The 21109-nt window shown below is 56.9% G+C and overlaps 2 protein-coding genes across 3 annotated transcripts in view; one reads left to right on the top strand and one right to left on the bottom strand.

Moving 5' to 3' along the window:
• Positions 1 to 21109, top strand: part of CAMTA1 (calmodulin binding transcription activator 1) — a 979917-nt gene that overhangs the window by 884805 nt on the left and 74003 nt on the right. For both annotated transcript variants that reach the window (XM_018060410.1, XM_018060411.1), the window contains exons 10-11: positions 3633 to 3759; positions 10547 to 10681. In XM_018060410.1, coding sequence (XP_017915899.1) covers positions 3633 to 3759; positions 10547 to 10681 — 262 coding nt within the window. The remainder of the gene's footprint in view (positions 1 to 3632; positions 3760 to 10546; positions 10682 to 21109) is intronic.
• LOC108637777 lies at positions 8420 to 11121 on the bottom strand. The gene is made up of 4 exons (XM_018060413.1): positions 10988 to 11121; positions 10825 to 10891; positions 8861 to 9152; positions 8420 to 8776 (listed from the first exon to the last, which is right to left on the bottom strand). Exons 1-4 carry the CDS (start codon positions 11026 to 11028, stop codon positions 8484 to 8486), a joined length of 693 nt encoding a protein of 230 aa, XP_017915902.1. The 5' UTR covers positions 11029 to 11121; the 3' UTR covers positions 8420 to 8483.

Below are 21109 nucleotides of genomic sequence, written 5' to 3'. Positions count from 1 at the left end.
CACAGCCCGCCCCCCATCAGCTAGCAGGGTTCCCCTCACCCTCACCCCTTGTCCACCAGGAAAAAGCCTGCTTCCACCTGTGTCAGGAGCCCCATTCTAGCCAGGCACTGACAAGCTTGTGGAGGGCTCTGCAGCAAGACCTAGGCCTGGGGATGCTTCCCTGTCTGTAAATATGAGGTCAGTGGCTCAGTGCCCTCACCCAGCTCTAAAATTTGAGGTGGCTCAGACGGTAAAGTGTCTGTCTACAATGCAGGAAACCAGGGTTCAATCCCTGGTTTGGGACGATCCTCTGGAGAAGGAAATGGCAATCCACTCCAGTACTATTGCCTGGAAAATCCCATCAACAGAGGACCCTGGTAGGGTACAGTCCATGGGGTCACAGAGTCGGACACGACTGAGCAACTTCACTTTCAGGCACCCACTTCACAAGGAGGCTAAGGCTAGGGCTGTCTTGCTGTCTCTTCTTGGAGTGTCCCTCTGCCTCCGCACAGGTTGTTCCCATTTCCCCTCTGCTGTGTCCACCTGTTCACCACACACACACACACACACACACACACACACTCACACACATACTCACACACACAGATGTTCCCCCAGGCCTCCAGGACCCTCCCTAGGTGCATCAGAAATCCAGGGCCTCTATCTCAGGGCTCCAGGGGCACAGAGACTGCAGGTAGCGTGTTTTGCTGCCTCTCCTCCCCCAAGCCCTTCTGCGTCATCTCCCTCCAGTGACGCTCCTGCCACACCAGGCACAGGAGTCTGCAGTTAGAGCTATCAGGTGCCCTTGTCACAGTGATTCAGCCCAGCCAGGCAATGTTGCCATGGAAACCCCCTCCTGAACAGGATGGATGCTAAGCTCCTCCTGCGGCAGTTTCCATGGAGAAGAGCCTGATGTTCTCCAGTAATCTCTGCAGTTCTTTGTTCCTCACAGCAGCCCTGGCTTCGTGCTAGCAGCTATTGATTGGGGTTATTGTTTGTTTGTTTGTTTTTCATTTTTGCTCACAGAGTAACTGTCTGTGGCCTCTTGAAGCCACTGCACTTCCACTACCCAGGATCCAAGGACCACTGTACCCCAACCTGGTCTCAGGCGCTCCCAGGCGCCCCAAAATTAGGTTCTCCCTAGTCATGTGGCACAACTCCCAGCCAGGCACCCACTCCCAGCCCAGGGACCCGTGGGTGTGGCCCCAGCCCCGCCACACTGACAGAACTCCAAACCTCTCCTTGGGTCCATATGTCAGAACCAAAGACTGTTAAGGCCAAAGCGTGCCTAGAGTTCAAATGCCACCCAGAGAGGGTGGGCCACTTGCCTGAGGACACACAGCTACTGGAAGGCAGGGGCAGGCCTCCTGCTTTTGGCTCTTGGTCCTGAGGTCTCTCTGCTGCTAGTACTACTGCTAAGTCGCTTCAGTCATGTCCGACTCTGCGACCCCATAGACGGCAGCCCACCAGGCTCCCCCATCCCTGGGATTCTCCAGGCAAGAACACTGGAGTGGGTTGCCATTTCCTTCTCTACTGCCCTCTAAACTTTGGTTGTCTAGCAGGAAGCTGATTTTTCTAGCCATTCCAGGCAGAGGAAGGAAGGCCCATCTAAGATCACATGGAAAATGCCTTCCAGTCTGGGAGAGCCCCTTCCAGTCTGGGAGAGCCCCTTCTGGGGGGAATCTTTCTGTGCTGGCCCATGGGGGACTCACCTCTAAGCCTCTCACTATGGACGCCCAAGGCCAGTCCTGCACCAGGTCTGCTTCCAGGAACCTTGTGGGGAGCCTCCAAAGCAAGTGCTATGTTGAGGCTGGGGGCATGGATGGGCCAGTGCCAAGGACAGGTCACCCAAGAACGGATCAGTGAGCAGGAGAGAGTGTCTCACTGCCATTCGGAGCAGCAGGAGAGCTGGGGTCTGGCCTCTCTGGCCTGGAGAAGTGAGGCGCCCCTCACCCGTCCTCCAGCACCCCGGTCTCTAGCAGGGGTGCCTCCTGACTTCTGCCTGGACACTAGGTGGTGCCCTCCACCCCATCCTGGGCAGCTCTTGGCCCCCTGCTGGGCAAGGGGCTGGAGCCTGGGTTTGCCCACCCTAGGAGAGCGGGGGGAGCCCTAGAGGCCAGCCACCTCACCCTCTGCACCCCCAGGGCAAGCCTCCCTGACTCAGTGACCGCAGTCTGAGCCCTGAGTGGGGCACCTACACCGTGCTGCCCACATCAGGCAGGACAGTGTGCTATTAATCACTAAGCTCGGACAATAAAACAGGACTGCCCAGGGCGCTGAGACGTGAGGCCACTCTGTGTGCTGTGGGGCTGCCCTGGCTGGTTCCAGCAGGCGGGCAGGGAGTGCTGATTCCTTTCCTGCACCCTCCTGCGCCTGGACGCTTCCGGGGCCCTCTCCCCTTGAGCTGAGCAAGGTCATCTGAGCCACCCTCCGCCATCCCCCTTCCTCCCTCCCCCTGCCCCACCCCCGCCCTGTGGGAGCAGCTGCAGCCCAGCCAGGCTGCAAGCACATCAGGGGCTGCGTGTACAGTGTGCACACACAGTCAGGGGGCTGCAGGCCATGCCGGCGGCACAGAGGGTGGCTCAACCCAGAGGCGGGAGGCCATGCACAGTCTCACCCCGTCCCCAGCGTCCAGCAGGATGCCACGCCCCCTGCCCCGCCCTGTCCAGCCCAGAGCGACCTCTGTGCCCCTCCCATTCGGAGCGCTCCTTCCAATGTCTCTCCCGTCGCCATCTGCATCCACCTCCCTGGCTCTCCCACCCCACCCTGGGCATCCTGGGTCTCCCCTCATCCTTGCCATCACCATGTCCACTCCCTGGGGGGCCACTGAGATGCCCAGGCCTGTTTCCACAGCTCAGAGTTCCCACTGTCTGTGCGCAAGCAGATGAAAGAGAACGCGCCCTCCCGCCCCTCCACTACCTTCCACAGGGCCCCCCCCCACCGCCCCGGCCAGCTTCTCAGGTGCATCCTGAGGGGAAGGGTGTGACAAACTGTGCCCCCTTCTGGCTAGAGCTGAAAGTTTCTCTTTCAGGAGGGGATCAGGGGTCAGAACTGCCATCCCCCTGTAGGATGCCAGCTCTGAAAGGCAAAGGGCGTCTTGGGGCCTCTGCACACCAGGGGGAGGAGAACTGGGGCCCTTCTCCCTGCCACAGTCCTGAGACAGTGGTTATCAAATGTGGGCTTTATGTGGACCCCAAACTTCCTAACTCTCCCTTCCCCCCGTTCATGCCCCCTGGCAACCATAGGTTAGATCTCTAAGTCTGTGAGTCTGTTTCTGTTTTGTAAATAAGTTCATTTGTATCCTTTAAAGTGGATAACGAACAAGTTCTTATTCTATAGCACCGGCAACTCTGCTCAGTGTCATGTGGCAGCCTGATGGGAGGGGAGTTTTGGGGAGAAGGGATCCATGTATGTGTATGGCTGAGTCCCTTTGCTGTGCACCTGAAACTATCACAGCATTGTTAATCGGCTAGACTCCAACACAAAACAAAAGTTTAAAAACAAATAAAGTAGGGCTTATGGGAATGGGGAGCCTGCATGTTCCACAAGCACGTGGGCTAGGGGTGTGGCCCGCCATCTGAGCGGTGCAGCCATGGAGGCCCCTATCCCAGTGTGGCTGACCCCCGCCCCCTGCTGGCCTCTGTTCCCTCCAGGGAGGAGTGAAGGTTCTCATCACAGGCCCTTGGCAAGAAGCCAGCAATAATTACAGCTGCCTGTTCGACCAGATCTCGGTGCCTGCGTCCTTGATTCAGCCCGGCGTGCTGCGCTGCTACTGCCCAGGTAAGAGAGAAGGCCGCCTGTCCGCGGAGGCCACAGGGGCCCCGGAGCGCTGGGCTCTGGGTCAGCGGGCGAGGAGGGTGACCTGGGGCACGTTGCATCATTTCTCTGAACCTCAGTTTCCTGCGCTGTGAAGGGGTGAGTCCCAGATCAGCTATTAGAACGTTAGTGAAACAGGGGCACAGGTGAGGTGGGCTGGGTTTTGAAGAGAACTTGATGGAGGACTATTTAGTCAACCCTCGAGCCAGGTGGGCACACCCAGGACTGGCCACAGCAGGAAGCTCTAACCAGTCTCCACCTGAAGTGTGATGGGAGCTGGTGAGAGCACAGCGGTGGAGGGGTCCAGACAGGAGCTACATCTGGGACTGGGGCCACAAAGCAGCCCTCTCCCATAGCCCAAGCCAAGCAGAAGTCACAAGAACAAGAGAGCCCAGGTCATGCTGGCCACAGGGCCAGTCCCCTGGGACACTGAGCAGGTCGGAGAGGGATGGAGAAGACCCAGCAGGCCACCGGGGAGGGAGTGTCAAACTGAGACTAATCCGCACAAACTCCTTTTATACATCGGTGATTCCAGCTGCCCCATGGCCAGAAGGTACAGGCACGAGGTTTCCTTCCATTTTTGGGGACAGTGCCCCCGCCCCGTGCGCTCTTCCCACGGCTCTGGCCTTCTCCCTCTCGCTCTGGCGGGGCTCATCATCGTCCACATAGCTTGGTGTCCCTGTCTTGCTCTTGACCTCTGGTCGTCACTACCCCCCTACTGGCCTGTGGGCTCCAGGGGACAGTCTGTGTCTTTTTGGTCACCATGTGCCCCCCCAGGGCTTGAAAAGTGCCTGGCATGTCACAGACAGGGGGTGGATAGCTACTCGAATCTGCTCATAGTTTTCTGTTCCCTGGGCTGATGCTGGTGTGACCCCTCGACCTGCCCTTCCCAGATACCATTAGTCCCAGGGATGACCTGTCCGGCTGGCCCAGATGATGGACAGAGAGGCAGAGGAGGAGGTGGGTGGTGAGGGTGAAGAGTCCCACTCCATGTCATCTGAAGCCAAGGTGACTACAAAAGGGGAGAGAGAGAGAAAGAGAGAGCTCCCTGTGGAGCTAGGGTTGAGGGGGGCAGGGAAGAGAAGTGGGGGCGGGGTCCCCAAGTCAGGAGTAGAACTGGTCGGTGCCAGGGGCCTGGTTCACCTGGGGTGGTCCAGCTTGAACCTCTGGCCACCCTAGACGTCTGCCTCGCTCCCACCATGCCCCCAACCTGGAGCTCCTGAGCTGACATGGAACATTCTTTTCTCTCCATCTCCCCACAAAGCCCATCAGAGCAGAATGCCCTGCTCCAGGGCTGGGCGCACCGGCTCAGCTTCCACTTGAATACAGCAACCTCTTCACCACAAACACCCAGGGAGCCAGGGCTGCTGCCCCTGGCGGCCTCCCATGCTGGCCCTGCCCCCATCAGCGGCCTGGCTGGCTCCCACTTGGTCCTGCTGCTCCCATGCTCCCAGCAGCCCTCCTGGGGCTGGAGCACAGCCATCTGGACGTCAGCCAGCCTGGGCCAGCCTATCCCAGCTCGGGGCTGCTTGCGGCTAATGCAGCCCCCAACCTCTGCTGGCGAGAGAGGGGGAGGGGGCAGTGTGTTATTAACCTACCCACTTATCACCTGCTGCTGGAACGGCACTGGCCCGACCTATAAATAGATGCCACTTCCTGTACCTGGTTCTTGCCTGGCTGAGGACCCAGACCTTGCCTGTCCTGAGTTATCTGACCCCTCCGAAAAAAAAAAAAAGGCCGGCCTTTGTGTGCCCTCTGGATGGTGTCCCAGGCCAGGACCTGGCAAACCCCCGGGCGCTGGAGCAGTCACATCTCGCATCCCAGATCAGCCAGTTACCATCTGGTGGCTTGAGCCCAGGGGTTGACCTCTTGAGGGGTTGATCTCTAAAAACCACCGGCCAGATGCAGAAGGACTGAGAGGAGGGCAGGTCCAGGAAGCTTCAGGCTCACAGGCTCAATTCATGAAGCTTCTCATGAGTGAGGCCTTGCTCTTTCTGTCCTCGGCAGTGGGTAGGGGACTGGGGAGAGGGATCCATCGCTGTTTAGGTCTCAGCAGGCAATTCTCCTGGACCCAGAGCATCTCTGGGTCCCCAGAGCAGGCAGCTTACAGGAGAGTCTGCTTAGGCCACTATGTCTCCCAGTGGCTCAGGGTCCCCTAGCATCCTGCATCTTGGACCCAGGGAGGCTCAGGCAGCCTGAGAGCCAGGGGACCCGCCCTGTTCTACCCCTAACCACAAAGAGGGGGATCCCATTTGGACATCCTTCTTTTGAGGCCCAAATGGAAACACGTTACTCTGCAAAACAGCCTGGCTTTTGCACGCATTCATTCATCAAGCAGTTTGCCAGTAACCGGTATGCACCTGGAATGGAGGCTAAGACCCCTAACCCTGAACTTGACCCCAGGAAACTCTCAGTCAGGAAGGAGTCGGTCATGCAAACAAGCCACACCCTGGCTTGGGGGATGATGCTGATTGCTTGAGGACCTCTGCCCTGGGTCTCCCAAAGGCTCAGGGAAATTGGAGCTGATCTTAAATGAAGAACCCTTAAAAGGAGAACCAAACTGGCCTTGCTGACAAGAAGGCCTCAGAGGCTTGTGAGCACAAGCCAGGCCACCTGGGGAACTAGTATGGGATAAGGGGGCACAGGGCGTGCAGATTGCCCCTGCCCACTGGCCTGGTGCACATGCCCAGGCAACACGGATGGAGGGACTTGACCCTGACCAAGAACACGGTTCTTGCTCCCCCTCCATCACTGGCTGCAGAAGACACAGGCATGGAAACTCCCTCCTGCGAGATTCCAGGAATGTTCCAAGGTCAGGAGAGATACAACCAAGTCAGGCCACTGAGCCCAAGTGAAGCAGCAATGAAAGAGGACTTGAGACTTAGGAAGGGCAACCCAGGCTCAGGAGAAGATGAAGGACACTCCCCACCCACCCAACCCCTGCTGCCAACAACAAGAAGGCTTTGTTTTGGGACTTTCAGATAGTCCCATGCTGGAGTCCTTGGAGTCAGTCACTTCAGTTCAGTCGCTCAGTTGTGTCCAAATCCTTGTGACCCCATGGACTGCAGCACACCAGGCTTCCCTGTCCATCACCAACGTCTGGAGCTTGCTCAAATTCATGTCCATGATGCCATCCAACCATCTCGTCCTCTGTCGTCCCCTTCTCTTCCTGCCTTCAATCTTTCCCAGCATCAGGGTCTTTTCCAGTGAGTCAGTTCTTCCCATCAGGTGGCCAAAGTATTGGAACTTCAGTTTCAACATTTGTCCTTCCAATGAATATTCAGGACTGATCTCCTTTAGGATTGACTGGTTTGATCTCCTTGCAGTCCAAGGGACTCTCAAGAGTCTTCTCCAACACCGCAGTTCAAAGGCATCAATTCTTTGGCGCTGTCTCCTGGTGTCCTTGGAGGCACCAAAGGCAAAATGAAGTTCAAAATGAGATGAGCAGGGCTTCCCTCAGTGGTAAAGAATCTGCCTGCCAATGCAGGAGGCTTGGTTCAATCCCTGATCCTGGAAGATTCCACATGCCAAGGAGCAAATAAGCCCACGCACCACAACTACTGAGCCTGTGCTCCTGGGCCCGGGAGCCACAACTACTAAAGCTTGAGTGCTGGAACTACTGACACCCTTACACTTAGAGCCCGTGGTCTTCACTAAGAGAAGTCACCACAATGAGAAGCCCACCCATCGCAATGAAGAGCAGCCGCCTCTCACCGCAACTAGAAAAAGCCCACACAGTAATGAAGACCCAGCACAGCCAAAAACAAAACAAAACACCATGTTCCCCCTGCACATCATCTCTCCTCCCATCATTTAAAAAAAAAAAAAAAAAAAGGAGTAAGTGCACTGTGTTTTTTAAGCAATTCATTAAACAAACACCTACTGAGAGACTGTAACAGTCCAGGCACTGACCTTGACCCTGGACATAAAGAGGAAATCAGAACAGACCAGCACCCATCTCTCCTGGAACTTACAGTCTACTGTAGAAGACAAAAAAAAAAAAAAAAAAAAGGAAACAAAGACATAACCCGGGTAACTGGAGAAAATGATACCAGGACACTAGAAGATGGTAATGCAGTAAGGGAGGTTCCTTTGGACAGACTGATGAGGGAAGGCCTCCCATAGGCTGGGACATTAGGCTGGAACCTGAATGATGAGATGCACCCAGTCCTGGGAAGAGTAGGAGAAAAGTCTCCAGACTGTGGGCAAAGGAGGTGCAAAGGCCCTGAGGCAGGAACAGGTTGGGTAAGTTGGAGAAACACAAAGGTGGGAGACAGCTAGGGTGGAGAAGATGACAGGGTCCAAATCATGTCCCACCTTCTGAGTCATAAGAAGGAGTCTGACTTGCTTTTATCTGCAATGGAAGCCACTCGTTTTAAGTGGGGAGTGGCCTGACCAAAATTATGTTTCTGAAAGATGATTCTGGGTGGGGACTTCCTTGGCAGTCTAATGGTTAAGAATCCACCTTGAAATGCAGGGGTCGTGGGTTCAAGCCCTGGTCGGGGAACTAAGATCCCACATGCCCTAAGGCAATGTAGCCTGCTTGCCGCAACTACTGAGCCTGTGAGCCACAGTCAGAGAGTCCACATGCTGCAACAAAAGATCCCCCATGACGCAACGCAGATCCACGTGCTGCAAGTGAGACCCGCCACCACCAAATAAAGAACAAAAACACCTTTTTTAAAAAATTAAAGATTATTCTGGGTGTGTAGAAGAATAGATTGTAGGAGGGTAGAAAGAAGCAGAGAAACCACAGGAATCAGCAGAGGGGTAATCCTTCCCAACTGAAGGAGGAAGGCTCTCCCGGGGAACACACTCCCACCTGTGTTCTGTGGGGGCTCCCAAGTGTGGCCCCCCAACACCATCCCAGCAGGGACAGGTAGGTCTCGGGTGTGCTGAGGTTGCCCTTGGCAGGAGGCTAATGCAGGAGTCCAGGCATCTGGGCAGGAAGAAGTGATGGCAGCCCGGGCTGGCATGGTGGCTGTTGAGATGGAGAGAAGTCAGTGGACCCAGGACTCAACTAATGGACTGAACGCAGGGGAAGGAAAGAGACTCCAGGAAATACCCTGAGTGATGTGCGTGGGGCTGCTGGGCTGAGACCCAGGAGACGGTGACAGGTGCTCTCTGTTGCATCTCTCTGGGGACAGACGGGGCACCTTTGGATCTGCCACCATCCCAGCGTCACTGCAGGCTGTGCACGTGCCAGGAGGTAGTGGAAGATGAGCAGTGGCGGGGGAGGACCTTCCAGCTGGAACATCTGGTGCAGGGAATCCTTGAACTCCCCAGGGCCAGCAGGGCGTGTTCAGAGGAGCAGAGCTGGGCGGGCTCAGATGGATGCGCACTGACGCCCTGCCCTCCTGTTGGTGAGCCAGGCAAATCACCAGGGAAGGCGAGTGACCACGAGCTCAGAGGTCTGCCCTGGGGATGTAGCTGGAGCCGGGACTTGGCTGGGGCTCCCTGCCCAGAGAGGCATGGCAGGAGGTCCTGCAGGACACTGCCCCCCACCCACCCACCCACCACAGAGCCAGCTTGTGACCTGGATCTGAGGAGCCACAACAGGGCAGAAAGCACAGGGGGACAATAAGCCTGCGGGTCATCCTGGGGCAATGACTTCCTGAAGACCCACTCTGGGGACAATGATGTAACACCTCCACCTGGGATGGAGAGATGTCACAAGTGGATGAGTTGGTTTTCCCACGAGAAGTGAGCCTACACCACCCGTCCTCCCAGGGAAGCCAGAGCCTTCCTCTGCCCCCGGGAGCAGCTGACTTGGACAGCTTCCTCCAGGCTAAGCTTCGGAAAACCAAGAGCCTAAACAGTAACACGATCCCTGGGTGCGTCCTCCCTGGAAACCTGTCCTGGGGAGGCCCCAGTCGCTGGTTCCAGACAAGCAGGGCAGAGAGCACAGAACCCTGCTGTCTCCCTGTGGGGGTGGGGGGATGAGGCCTGGTGGGGCGGAGCAGTCCGCACAGCACCCCCAGCCCCCAAGACTTCAACAGCAGCCTCTCCCCCAGAAACAAAGCAGGTCTCTGCCCAAGGCCAAGGACAGTGAGAACGTCCCATGCATTACTCAACCAGAAGTTTTCACTGGGCCCTGTGCTGGGGTCAGAACAGCTGCTGAGGCCCATAAGGGCCTGTCTTTCCAAAGTTTGCTGTCCAGGCATTGAGAGGGACAAGCTTCCTGCCAGCTCCCAGCCCAGCCCCCACTGGACTCAGAGTAACAGGCACAGACGAAGCCCTTGCCTCCATCAGGGAGGCAGAACTTCTGAAAATACAAGGCAGGCCATGCTAAGGGAGTCAGGACATGCTTGCAGGAAAGCACGAAACAGAAATGAGCACAAAGGAAATGCTGGACATGAACCCAACCTCTCCCCCCTAGGATGGACTGGAGGGGGAGGACTCAGTCAGCCATGCGGTGGAGTGGAGGACCATTCATCCAGTCACTCATTCATTCAACACATCTATACTGAGCTCCCAGTCCCCATCCTCCCAACAGGCAGGGGAGCAAACAGGCAATGACAAACTAGAGTGGTCAAGGGGCGATGGCTGAGTGCAGCCGCCCGAGAAGCCTTCTGGTAGAAGCAGCACTGCATTTTGGCCTCGAGGAATGAGCAGGCCCAGACAGGGCTAATCCATGAGGAGCAGAGGGAAGAGGCTCCTCCAGGCCCTGGGGTGGTACACAAGGTTGTGGGGCGGGGGGTGTCCATGCCCCACCCACCCCAGCCCTGACTGGTCTTTCTTTTCCTTTCAGCCCATGACACTGGTCTTGTGACCCTACAAGTTGCCTTCAACAACCAGATCATCTCCAACTCGGTGGTGTTTGAGTACAAAGCTCGGGCCCTGCCCACACTCCCGTCCTCCCAGCACGACTGGCTGTCACTGGACGGTAAGAAGGGCGTTCGGGTCAACTTGCCAAACCCCAAGGGAGAGGGACACCCAGGAACCCTGTGCACAAGGTGTGAGAAAGGAGGAAGCACCCAGGTGTCCTGACTTCTGCTCGGGGCCCAAGTCTTACCTGGTGAGACTCACCTTAAACTCGGCCTTTCCCTGGGACACAGTGAGTCTGTGAGCTTGGGCCCAGGGCCTGCCAGGGGATCTGAACAACCAGACAAACCCCCAAGTTGCTGAGCCTCTCTCAACAGCCCTGGAGCAGCCAGGTCGAAGCATCCCCTACCGCCCCACCGCCACCCACCCAGGGCAGTTCCTGGAAGCAGAGGGGCTCCTGGAGGCCATCGCCAAGCCTTGAGCCTCTCAGAGGCAAGGCTGGGGGAAGGCAGCCCACGATGGGCTTCTTTCTGATTCTAAGGCTGGACTTCGGGGCTGTGTGTCCAGTGCTTCTGCCTTTTAAAGACCATAAGCCAAACCTTCTTATGGAAACTCTTCCCCACCCGTCACTCCTGCCTCTAGGCTATTTTTACTTCGGCTTCTGCCCTATACGGGCTTCCCAGGAGACACAGTGGTAAAGAACCCGCCTGCCAATGCAGGAGACATATGTTTGATCCCTGGGTCAGGAAGATACCCTGGAGTAGGAAAGGGCAACTCATTCCAGTATCCTTGCCTGAAAAATTCCATGGACAGAGGAGCGTGGCGGGCTACAGTCCATGGGGCTGTGAAAGAGTTTGACACGACTGAGCGACTGAGCGCACACGGTCCCGTAGAGCATCGGACACAAGCCCGGGATCACCATCAGGGCTGAGGGCGGAGGGCCAGGGAGCCCCAAGTGGCTCCAAGGGAGGAGGCTGGATGTGATGGCTGAGGCTGCTTCTCTAAGAGCAGCTGCCCTGCTCCACAGGGGTGGTGGGGTGTTGGGGAGGAGGGTGCTAAGGTCAGAGACTGCCCTTCCATGCCTGGACATGCCCAAAGGAAGCTCTGAAATTGGCTGGAGGGCTGAGCTGATGGTCTGCTCTGGACAGAGACAGAATGGGAAGGATGACTGAACCTGCCCTTCGTATCAGGGCAGCTGCAAAGATGCCCAACTGTGGGATCCCTTGCTGGAGACCATGCCTACCCAAGGTGTTAGGTCTCGGCTAAGCTCACCCAGGGCCCTCTGTAGGGTCAGTTCCTTAAGCTCCCTTTCCCCATCCACAGCAGCCCTTTGCCTTCTCCCCTCTCAGACCTCCCCTTGCTGCTGGCTGCTGGAGGATCTCTGGGCATGGGTGCATGCCTTGGCAGCCTTCCTGAGCCACCCAGGGTGTAAACTTCAGCCTCATCGCAGCCCTGGCCCCAGAAGGGACAGGGTGCCTGGCAGCCACCCCAGCCACTGAACCCTCTGAGCTGTTCCCAGAGGTGGCTCTGGGTCAGCAGGCATCTGCGCCTGGCAGTGGCTGCCTGGGAGCACCAGGCTGGCCTTGGCAGCCACCCTGGCCAAGGCTGCAGCCAGCCGGATGACCCGCAGGATGTAACGGAGAAGGGCAGGGTGACCAGGGGCTCCCGTTCAGGAAATCCGGTTTCAGTTTTGCAGAACAAATGGGATACGGAACAGGGAAGTCTGCAGGGCCCTGGCTCTCCCTCAGTGACCAGGTCACCTCTCCAGGGTGACTGAAGGTTGCTGGGACCAGTCAGTGTGGGACCTGCCTGGGAGATGGAGCACTTCAGAGAGCCAAGTCCAGCCACACAGAGCCTCACCTGGAAGCACAGGAAACATCAGCTGCCCCACCCCCACCCCTGATCTCCCAGGGGCAGGAAAGACAGAGAGCCAGCTATCCAGGAGGGTGCCTGCAGGGGAAGATGCTATGACAGGAACCATGGGGAAGGGAAGCCACCTTAACTGCTCCATAAGAAGCACACCCCTGAGTCCTCGGCCAAGGTGGACACTGCTCCTCAGCAGCCCCCTCTGCAGAGACTTGGAGCTCTGACCTCCCTAGGCCTCCAGTTGAAATAAACATGCCCCAGCCCCTGGCAGAATACACAGGAGAGATGACAGGAGGTGGGTGGGGAGAAGGCAGGACCACCCCCAGACAGACAGTAGATGGGGGCCTGGAAGGACCCCGTGAATCTCCTTCCCTTTAGGCTTGACCAGGCATCCTTTCAATAGTGGGAGGTGAAAGGGGTCCAAAGCACAGGAACCATGAGACCCCCCACCCTGCCAGGGTAGAGGAGTAAAACGTCCTTCTAGTCCTCCGCCCCCTTCAATGAATACAAGTGACTTAGCCACCCGCATTTATCCAGCCTGATAAATAATGAGGGCAGGGAGTCGGGGGGCAGCCACAGCGCCAGGGGCATAATCCTCTCAGTGCAGAGAGGACGGCTGGGACAGCCCAGAGGGTGGGGGTCCCCAGGGCTCTGGCCAACCCTATGACCCGGCAGTGGAGAAGTGTGTCGCAGAAGATGCCGCAGCGGCCAGGCTGTCTGAAGCCTTCCTCTCGGCTCCCCTCCCCTCGGGTTCCGCAGCTCCTCGGCTCAGAACCTCCCGCCCCCACGGTTACCGGGCAAATTCGCAGTTAGAGCCGCGGGGACGTGCGGGCGCGCGCGCTGCGGCGAGGGGGAGGGGCGGCGGCGGAACGGGAGGGGGCGCGGGGACAGCAGCGCCTGGCAAACTGGGGCGCGGCTGCGTGCACACACACAGTCGCACACACACGCATGCACACACGCACGCTTGCACGCCCGGCGCAGCTGCAATGCAGTAGTCCTGCGCGAAGCGGCGGGCGAGCTGCGCCCGCGCCCGCCCCGCGGACTGCGGCACCGCTAGGCCCTCGCCAGCTGAGGGGAGAGAACAGGGACGCGCGGCCAGGGCTTGCGCGCTCCCGTGCCGGCGGCCGCCTCTGGATGCGCGAGTTTCTGGTCCCAGCCCCCGCCCCGCGTCCGTTGCCCTGCTCGCGATCCTGGGGGCGCTCTTTGCCCCTCCCCAGAGAGGGAGAGTTGTTTGGGAAGAGAATTTCTGCTTTCGTTTGTTTAAAATATCGATTTGCTTGCCAAACTGAAGACTGGGTGGGGAACGCGGACACGGAATCCACGCGCTTAGCGGCCGCAGCTGGGGCACAGCCTTTGTCTGAGCAGCCAGAGCGGGTGGGAGGCGATCGTCCCCGCAGGGGGTCATCTGCACAGGGGCTCCGCGTCCCCCAAATCTCAGCAGGACACAGCCATCCAAGGGGAGACGGCGCGTGGAAACGGGGGAGGGGGAGAACCGGGAAGAACCGCAGCCACCGGCATCTACCCGCTCCAAGCCGACTTTGGGGAGCGCAGCCCCTGGGGTCGCGGGCGCTGCATCGCTTCCCCGAGACCCAGGGGCCTCCACCCCCCACACACACACCCCTGCCCCTCACTGTGAGCTCTAGGGGGGGCACAGGCCTTGTGTGCCTGCCACCCATCCACCCCCCGCACCCCGCACCTAGCATAAGCTGGCAAATTGCGGCCCACAGTTCCTATCTGTCTTAGGGATGAGTGCGTGAATGAATGAAGTGCCACTGGAAACATCAAGAGAGCTGCATCCAGCCCGGTGTTCAGGAAGGCTTCCCGGAGGAAGTGTCTCTTCCGCTGAGATCTCCAGCTTGAGCAGGCAGCAGCCAGGCTAAGGAATGGGAAAGAGCCTCCCCTGCGGGGAGGGAACAGCAAGGGTCCCAGGAGGTGCAACAGTCGCTTCCTTTACCCAAGGCGCTCAGTGAGCTACCAGTTTCACCATTCCTTCTCCCAGACGTTCAGATTCAGAGCAAATTTCCACAGGTTGCTTGCACCAGGATCCCAGGTGGTCTGGGGCGGGCCAGCCGTGCCTTTGGGGAGCAGTGGGGCCTCTTCCAGGTTAAAGGCAGTCAAGCAGCCAGTTTACCCTGGAGACCATTTCTGGAAGGCCTCTGGGAAGTGTCCCTCCTGGCCACCTCGGGTCCTGTGGAGACAGCCAGGGCGCTGCTGAGTGTGGGGAGGAGATGCTGTGTGTTTAGATGGCCTCGGCTGGGCTGTGTTTGCAAAAAGCATAAACCCAGGTGGTTTGATCCTGCAGCTCTAGAACCGAGGGGATGGGGCTCGCATCTGGCCAAGGGCCCTGGGACACCTTTAAGTAACCCCGTCCCTGGAAGAGGTGAGTGGAAGTTCAGGGTGCCTGGTTCCCTCCTCTGCAACCAGCTGATGCTCCCCCAGGCCCTGGCCCCGCCCCCACCCGCTGGGCCCCTCTCCAAAGCCCACTAAGCAGCTTATTCTTAGACTATTTTCAGTTTTCTCTGGGTGGCTGAGCCTCCTGTCCGGGTGAGAGGATTGAAGGGAGGCACGGATGCAGCTTTCCTGGGTTCAGCCGGCCAGCCATCTGGGCAGGCCTCCTGCTGACCTTCAGTGGGGGAAGGACCTTGTCATCTGAGGCAGAGCGGTGAGCAGTAGCTCTCGTTTCATCACCTAGGGGCCTGCTTCGGGGGCAGGGCGGACACCCTGGCAACTTGTGACCTGATGTCCAGGTCACCAGGCCCAGAGTAGAGTACCCAGTAAGCCAGCCTCTGGGGCAGCCGGGCTCTGGATTAGAAGTGTGGAAGATGGAAACCTTGCCCTCCTGTAAGGAGGTGGAGGGAAGAAAAAGCAGGATTTGGTCTCCCTGTTTGGCCTTCTGTGACCAAACCTTCACTGCTATTAGAAGACGTGTAGCTGGGATGGGTCCCCAGCTCTGTCCACCTCCCCTCGCCTCCCAGCCTCCTGCCCCTGGCCTGTGGCCATGCTCCTGCCAGCCTCTCCCCTGCCGGCTGGTTTCTAATAGCAGCCTCCACCCACCAGGAATGGGAGACCACACACTGACCCTGAGGTCAGAGGCGCAGCCCAGTGGCAACAGGAGGGGCCATTCCAGCTGTGAGACTGGCCCCAGGAAGCTTCTGGATGCTTCCTGCCCCCATGGGGACACCCCAGGGCTCTCTGATGTATGTACCTTGCTGGCTCCTCCTGGCCTGGCTCCCTCCCTCCTGCAGATTCCCCAACCCACCTCCCAGCCACCCTCCTCTGGGCCTATTGCATGACAAACCGTCAACCAGGGAGAACATCCACAGAGCTTATCAGAAAACGCATCACTTCTACCAGATGATGGGGGGCAGGGGAGGAGCATGGGGTAAGTAATCTAGTTGTAACTAATTTGAAAGGCCACTGTTTTTACTAAAACAAAGGTTTGTTTCATGGAGTAGAATACAAAATTCAGGAGAGTCTTTCAGATCAGACATAGAGCATCTGTGAATGGTCTTGACTTTGGAGAGTGCCTGAATTACAGGCTGAGTTGGTGCCCAAGGGAGGTCCATGCCCTCCTCCTCTGGGAGCACTCTGCACAAACTTCGGAGGCTTAGACACAGGGGTCCGCTCTGTAAGTAAGAAGAAGCCCTGCCTAAAATCTGGCATTCACCTACACTGGGGTCTGGGGCATGCCAATGTGGGTTAGCTCTCGGGTCTCTGGGTATTTCTTTGCACAGCAGAGACAAGAGATAAGATGGCAGTGGCAGAAAGAAGCTGATGTGAGCCAGTCTTACATTTGGATCTTGAAGCTGAGTGGCTGGAAGGACCTCTGGTCTGAGCTGCAGCTGCCCAGCCAGGGCCTCGCCCCCTCCTCCTCTTCAGTCTTCTGTTCTCTGTGTGGTCTGTGCCATTACAGACTGGGGTGGGTGTCCCTCCTTAGGCAGAAACCAAGGGGCCTGGTGCTCAGATGCCCCCAGGGGATGTGATCTCCAGCAGTTTACGGCCTGGCCCCACCGAATGGATCTGTGTGGAGCTCTCCGTGTAGCAGGGATGGGTCACCTTGGGGCTGGGCCTCAGCCGCCTCCCTGCAGCAGTGACGAATGGTGCCCTGCAGAGAACCGGCAAGCCCAGCATCTGCAGAAGCCAGGGAGGCAGTCTCTGCATCCTTGTCCTGGCTGTTGGGCAGGAAGCAGAGTAAAACCCATGGATGAAGCCCTGGAGCTCGGGCAGACGTGGCCACTCTCACAGGGTCAGCTTCCCAGCCATCTGGAGGAGGGGGGTGGTGGGGCATAGGTGGCTCATCCTGAGGCCTGAAGGTGGGAGGCTCGACCCCTGATGGCCAACATCATCCAACTTATCCTTGAGCGTTGCATGAGGTTCTCATTGATAACATAACAAATGGCCACAGACCTGGGGACTTAAAACACAAACATAGTCTCTTGAATTCTAGAGGCTGGAAGTTCAAAATCAAGGTGTCAGCAGGGCCACACTCCCTGAAGGCTGTAAGGGAGAATGCTTCTTACCTCTTCCAGCTTCTGGTGACCACCAGCGAACCTTGGTGCTCTTTGGCTGATAGCAACATAACTCTAATCACTGCCTCCATCATCAGATGGCATCTTCTTTCTCTGTATCTGTGTCTCTATTTTCTCCTTTTTACAAGGACACCCATTTTTGGATTAGGGCCCCACCCAATCCAGTGAAGCTGTCTTAACTAGTTGGATCTGTTATTAACTAATTTGCTATTGTTTAGTCGCTAAGTCATGTCCGAGACTCTTTGCGACCCCATGGACTGCAGCCCATCAGGCTCTATCCATGGGATTTCCCAGGCAAGAATACTGGAGTGGGTTGCCATTTCCTTCTCCAGGGGATCTTCCTGACCCAAGGATCAAACCCACATTGGCAGGGAGATTTTCTACCACTGAGCTACCTGGGAAGCCCACCACCACCTTGACTCAGCCCCAAATATTCTTGCACATCCTAATCAAGCTTCTGGCCTCTCGTCTTGCCTCCTTCCACTAAGGTCGTTCCTTGCATCGTGAGGCACTGCTTGGACCCCAGGGGCCCTTTCTTTTCCTGGAGTTTACATTCAGAGGAGGGAGAAAGATAACAGACACACACAGAGGAAATGTCAGAGTACTTACAATGGGTGGCCACCTGGTAGAGGGTGGCCAGGGTGGCTGCTTGAGGTTAGGAGCCAGCAGAGGCCCCTCTGGGAAGATGCTGCAACAGGAAGGAGCCAACTAGGCTGAGATCCTGGGAAGGACATCCCAGGTAGAGGGAACCACAGGAACAAAGCCACCTGGTGAGTTGGGGGAGTTGAAGGGGCTGTGCTGGTGAACAGAGTTAAGGGGAGGCACAGCAGAATGAGAAGGGACCAGGCCTGGGGGGGGGGGGGGCAGCCATCAACCAAGACAGGGAGCTGGGACTTCATCCTGAGGTCAGCGGGGGAGGGGGGTTATAAGGCGGTGAGGGGACACGCTCAGTTCTGTATTCAGGATCCCTGCTGCCCCCAGCTGCTGTCTGGAGCATGAATTGTGACTCCACCCGCAGAGTTTCCACCCCAGATACTCTGCATCTATGCAGGCAAGGGATGAGGGTGGCTCCAGGGAGGCTGGATGATAAGTCACAAGAAACAGTTTGGAGACATTTTGAGGGTAGAGCCAAGGGCCCTGCTGATGACTTGAATATGGAGGATGAGAAGGAGAAGGATGTGTGTTGCCTAGATTTGGAGCTTAAACAACGGGGGTTGGGGACTCAGGAAGTCACTTCCTGAGCTGGAGGAGTTTGCAGAAGCAGTGAAGTGGGAGAGAGTGGACTCTCGAGTGGGTTTTTGGTCACATTATGTTTGACAGGCTGTTAGAGTCACCAGGCAAATCATTGGGTTTGAAAGTCTGCAGGCCAGGGAAGGGTCCAGAATGGAGATAAACTTTAGGTGTCATCAGCTGAGCAACGGCGTTTAAAGTCATGGGTCTGGGTGTAGGCAGTCGCTCAGTCGTGTTCGGCTCTTTGCAACCCCATGGACTATATAGTCCATGGAATTCTCCGGCCAGAATACTGGAGTGGGTAGCCTTTCCCTTCTCCAGGGGATCTTCCCAACCCAGGGATGGAACCCAGGTCTCCCACATTGCTAGCAGATTCTTTACCAGCTGAGCCACAAGGGAAGCCTGGGTCTGGGGTGTAGTTGGCCATGAAGGAGGGTGGATAAAGGACAGGAGAGGGCATAAGGCCAAACAGGGGAACCCTCAGTATTTTTTTTTTTTTTTTGGCTGCGAGGCATTTGGGATCTAGTTCCCTAACCAGAGATTGAACCCATTCCCCTGTATTGGAAGTGCGGACTCTTAACCACTGGACCTCCAAGGAAGTTGGATGTCAAGTGGAAAAGCTGCTGGCAAAGGGGTGAGAAGAAGCACCCAGCAAGGCAGGAGGAAAACAGCGGGGAAGTGACCACAGGGAGACCAGGAGAAGAGGGTGTTTCGAGAAAAGAGAAGTAGCAGCCTGTCAATGCCAGGAGTAGGGGAGCAGGGCAGTCCAGGCTGAGCAAACCACATACAAAAAGACTCCAAGGCAGGAGGGAGCTCCTTGAGTTTACAGAACCCAGAGAAGTGGCTGAAAACTCCTGCAGCCTATCTCTGAGCTGGGACAGGACAGGAAAGACCTCGTGCCCCGACCCCTCCTCTTGCTGCAAGAGAAAAGACCCCAGGTTCTTCCTTTCCTATCTTGCCCTCCGGTGTTGGCCCAGCAAACCAGCACACAGGTCTGTGGTCCCTGGGATGTCTTCCAGACTCAGGGAGGCATGCACACCTGCTGGAGTCCCAGGGACTGACTCCCTCCCAGTCACTCTCCACTGGGGTGTGGGAATGGAGGAAAATCCCAAGGCAGGAACAGAATGAGTCACCCCCAACTGGCGTGTGGATGTCAGACCTGGTGGAGACGCCTCTCTGCCCTGACCACTTGTGGCTGGAATGCAGGAATCCTGTAGGTGGGCCCAATGGCTGCCCCGCAGGCCTGCTCAGGCAGCAACACCCTCGCTCCTAAATCCATTACATCAGACTCCTGTTATCAAACCACATCATTTGGACATGGGTCAGCTGTGCTCCAGGGGGCCTAACCTCAAAGAAAGACCTCTTGGCAAACCTGGGATCCAGAAAGACCAGCAGGCGTAGGGATATGGCCAGTTCAGACCAGGGTTTTGCAGGCTTCCTTCGCCTTTCCTGGGATCCGGCTCCCAGAATGAACCTCCCTGGGAAAGACTAGAGGTGCTGATCTGCTGACTCAGCAGTAGGAACCATGGTCCTGAGATGGGGAGGCTCAGGACAGCATCCGTCAGCAAAGAGAAGGGGCTGGGGGTGGAGTGGGTGCTGGTGCGGCCTCTGGGAGGAAGCCAGGTCCTGGAGTCCAGGAGTTGAGTGAAATGAGGCCCCAGCCTCCCCCACGAGCCTTCCAGCTCCTCACAGGACTGAAAAGGCAAAATGGCCTCTGGCTGGGGCCCCACATAAGGCCTCTCCTTTTAAAAACTCCTAAAAATACACGTTTCTGATCCCTTCCAAGCAGCACAGTGACAGACCTTGTCTCCTGCCTCTGTGAAAATAGGACTTTCAGAATAGTCTGACAGGCTGGAGACCAGCTTTCTCCATTGCCAACATGCTCCACTCGTGAACTCAAAACCCTTTATTTGAGGGAAAAAAAGGGACAGGCAGGCATGTGTCAGATGTTCTGTATTTAATAATGGGAGAGATTTATAAAAATCCATGGCAGAGTGGACACACCAAAAACAGAATCTTCGAGAGACAGAATTTGAAAGAAGCAGCTATCACGTTCTCCAACCTCCTCGTCCTCGTGGAAGGAATCTGGGCCCCCAGAAGAGCAGTGATTGGCCACAAATCACTGTTGAATCAGGACAGATGTCCTCCTGACTCTAGATCAGCATGCCCAGCTTCCCCCACCCACTTCCCCTTCTCCATCCCACAGCCAGACTCACAGACTCCAGGAGCTGTGATACAGGGCAGGTGGGAAACCAACTGGCCGAGGGCCTGGGCCAGTTCTGACATCGGCAGGTGGAAAGGGCTCCTGAGAGTCCTTTCTCCTGTCCAGGCCTGAGATGGTTCCTTACCCCATTCGGTGGCACTGCTGATGTCTTGTGTCACGTCAAAAGACGATCAAAAGGTAACCAAAGCTGCATCCCTGGGTTTTGAGACGTGGAGGAGAGCTGACAGACCTCTGAGCCACGTGATTGTCTCTTTCTGCAAAACCTGCCTCTTGGCACAGAGCTGTCCAGCCAGGGGTTACGGTAGCTGACATTCATGTGCCACCAACTAACTCACTCAGACTTCCCAACGACCTACGAAGTTTCCCTGGAGAAGGAAATGGCAACCCACGCCAGTATTATTGCCTGGACAATCCCACAGACAGAGGAACCTGGCAGGCTACTGTCCATTGGGTCACAAAGAGACAGACGTAACTTAGCCACTAAACAGCAAAACAACAACAAAGTCCCCATTGTATAGATGAGGACGCTTAGACATGCAGTGAGCAGGTGATGCAGAAAGAATCATACACAGGTGGTCTGACCCCATCCATCTGGTCTTTATTTTTTTCTCGGATCAACCCTCCTTTTATTTATTTTTTTAACTTTATTTTATATTGGAGTAGAGCCGGTTATGGGTCTTCCCAGGTAGCGCTAGTGGTA

This window comes from Capra hircus, chromosome 16, assembly GCF_001704415.2.
Source record: "Capra hircus breed San Clemente chromosome 16, ASM170441v1, whole genome shotgun sequence".
Taxonomy (NCBI): domain Eukaryota; kingdom Metazoa; phylum Chordata; class Mammalia; order Artiodactyla; family Bovidae; genus Capra; species Capra hircus.
Note: the sequence above shows the minus strand (reverse complement) of the source record. Positions and strands in the feature narration are given on the sequence as shown.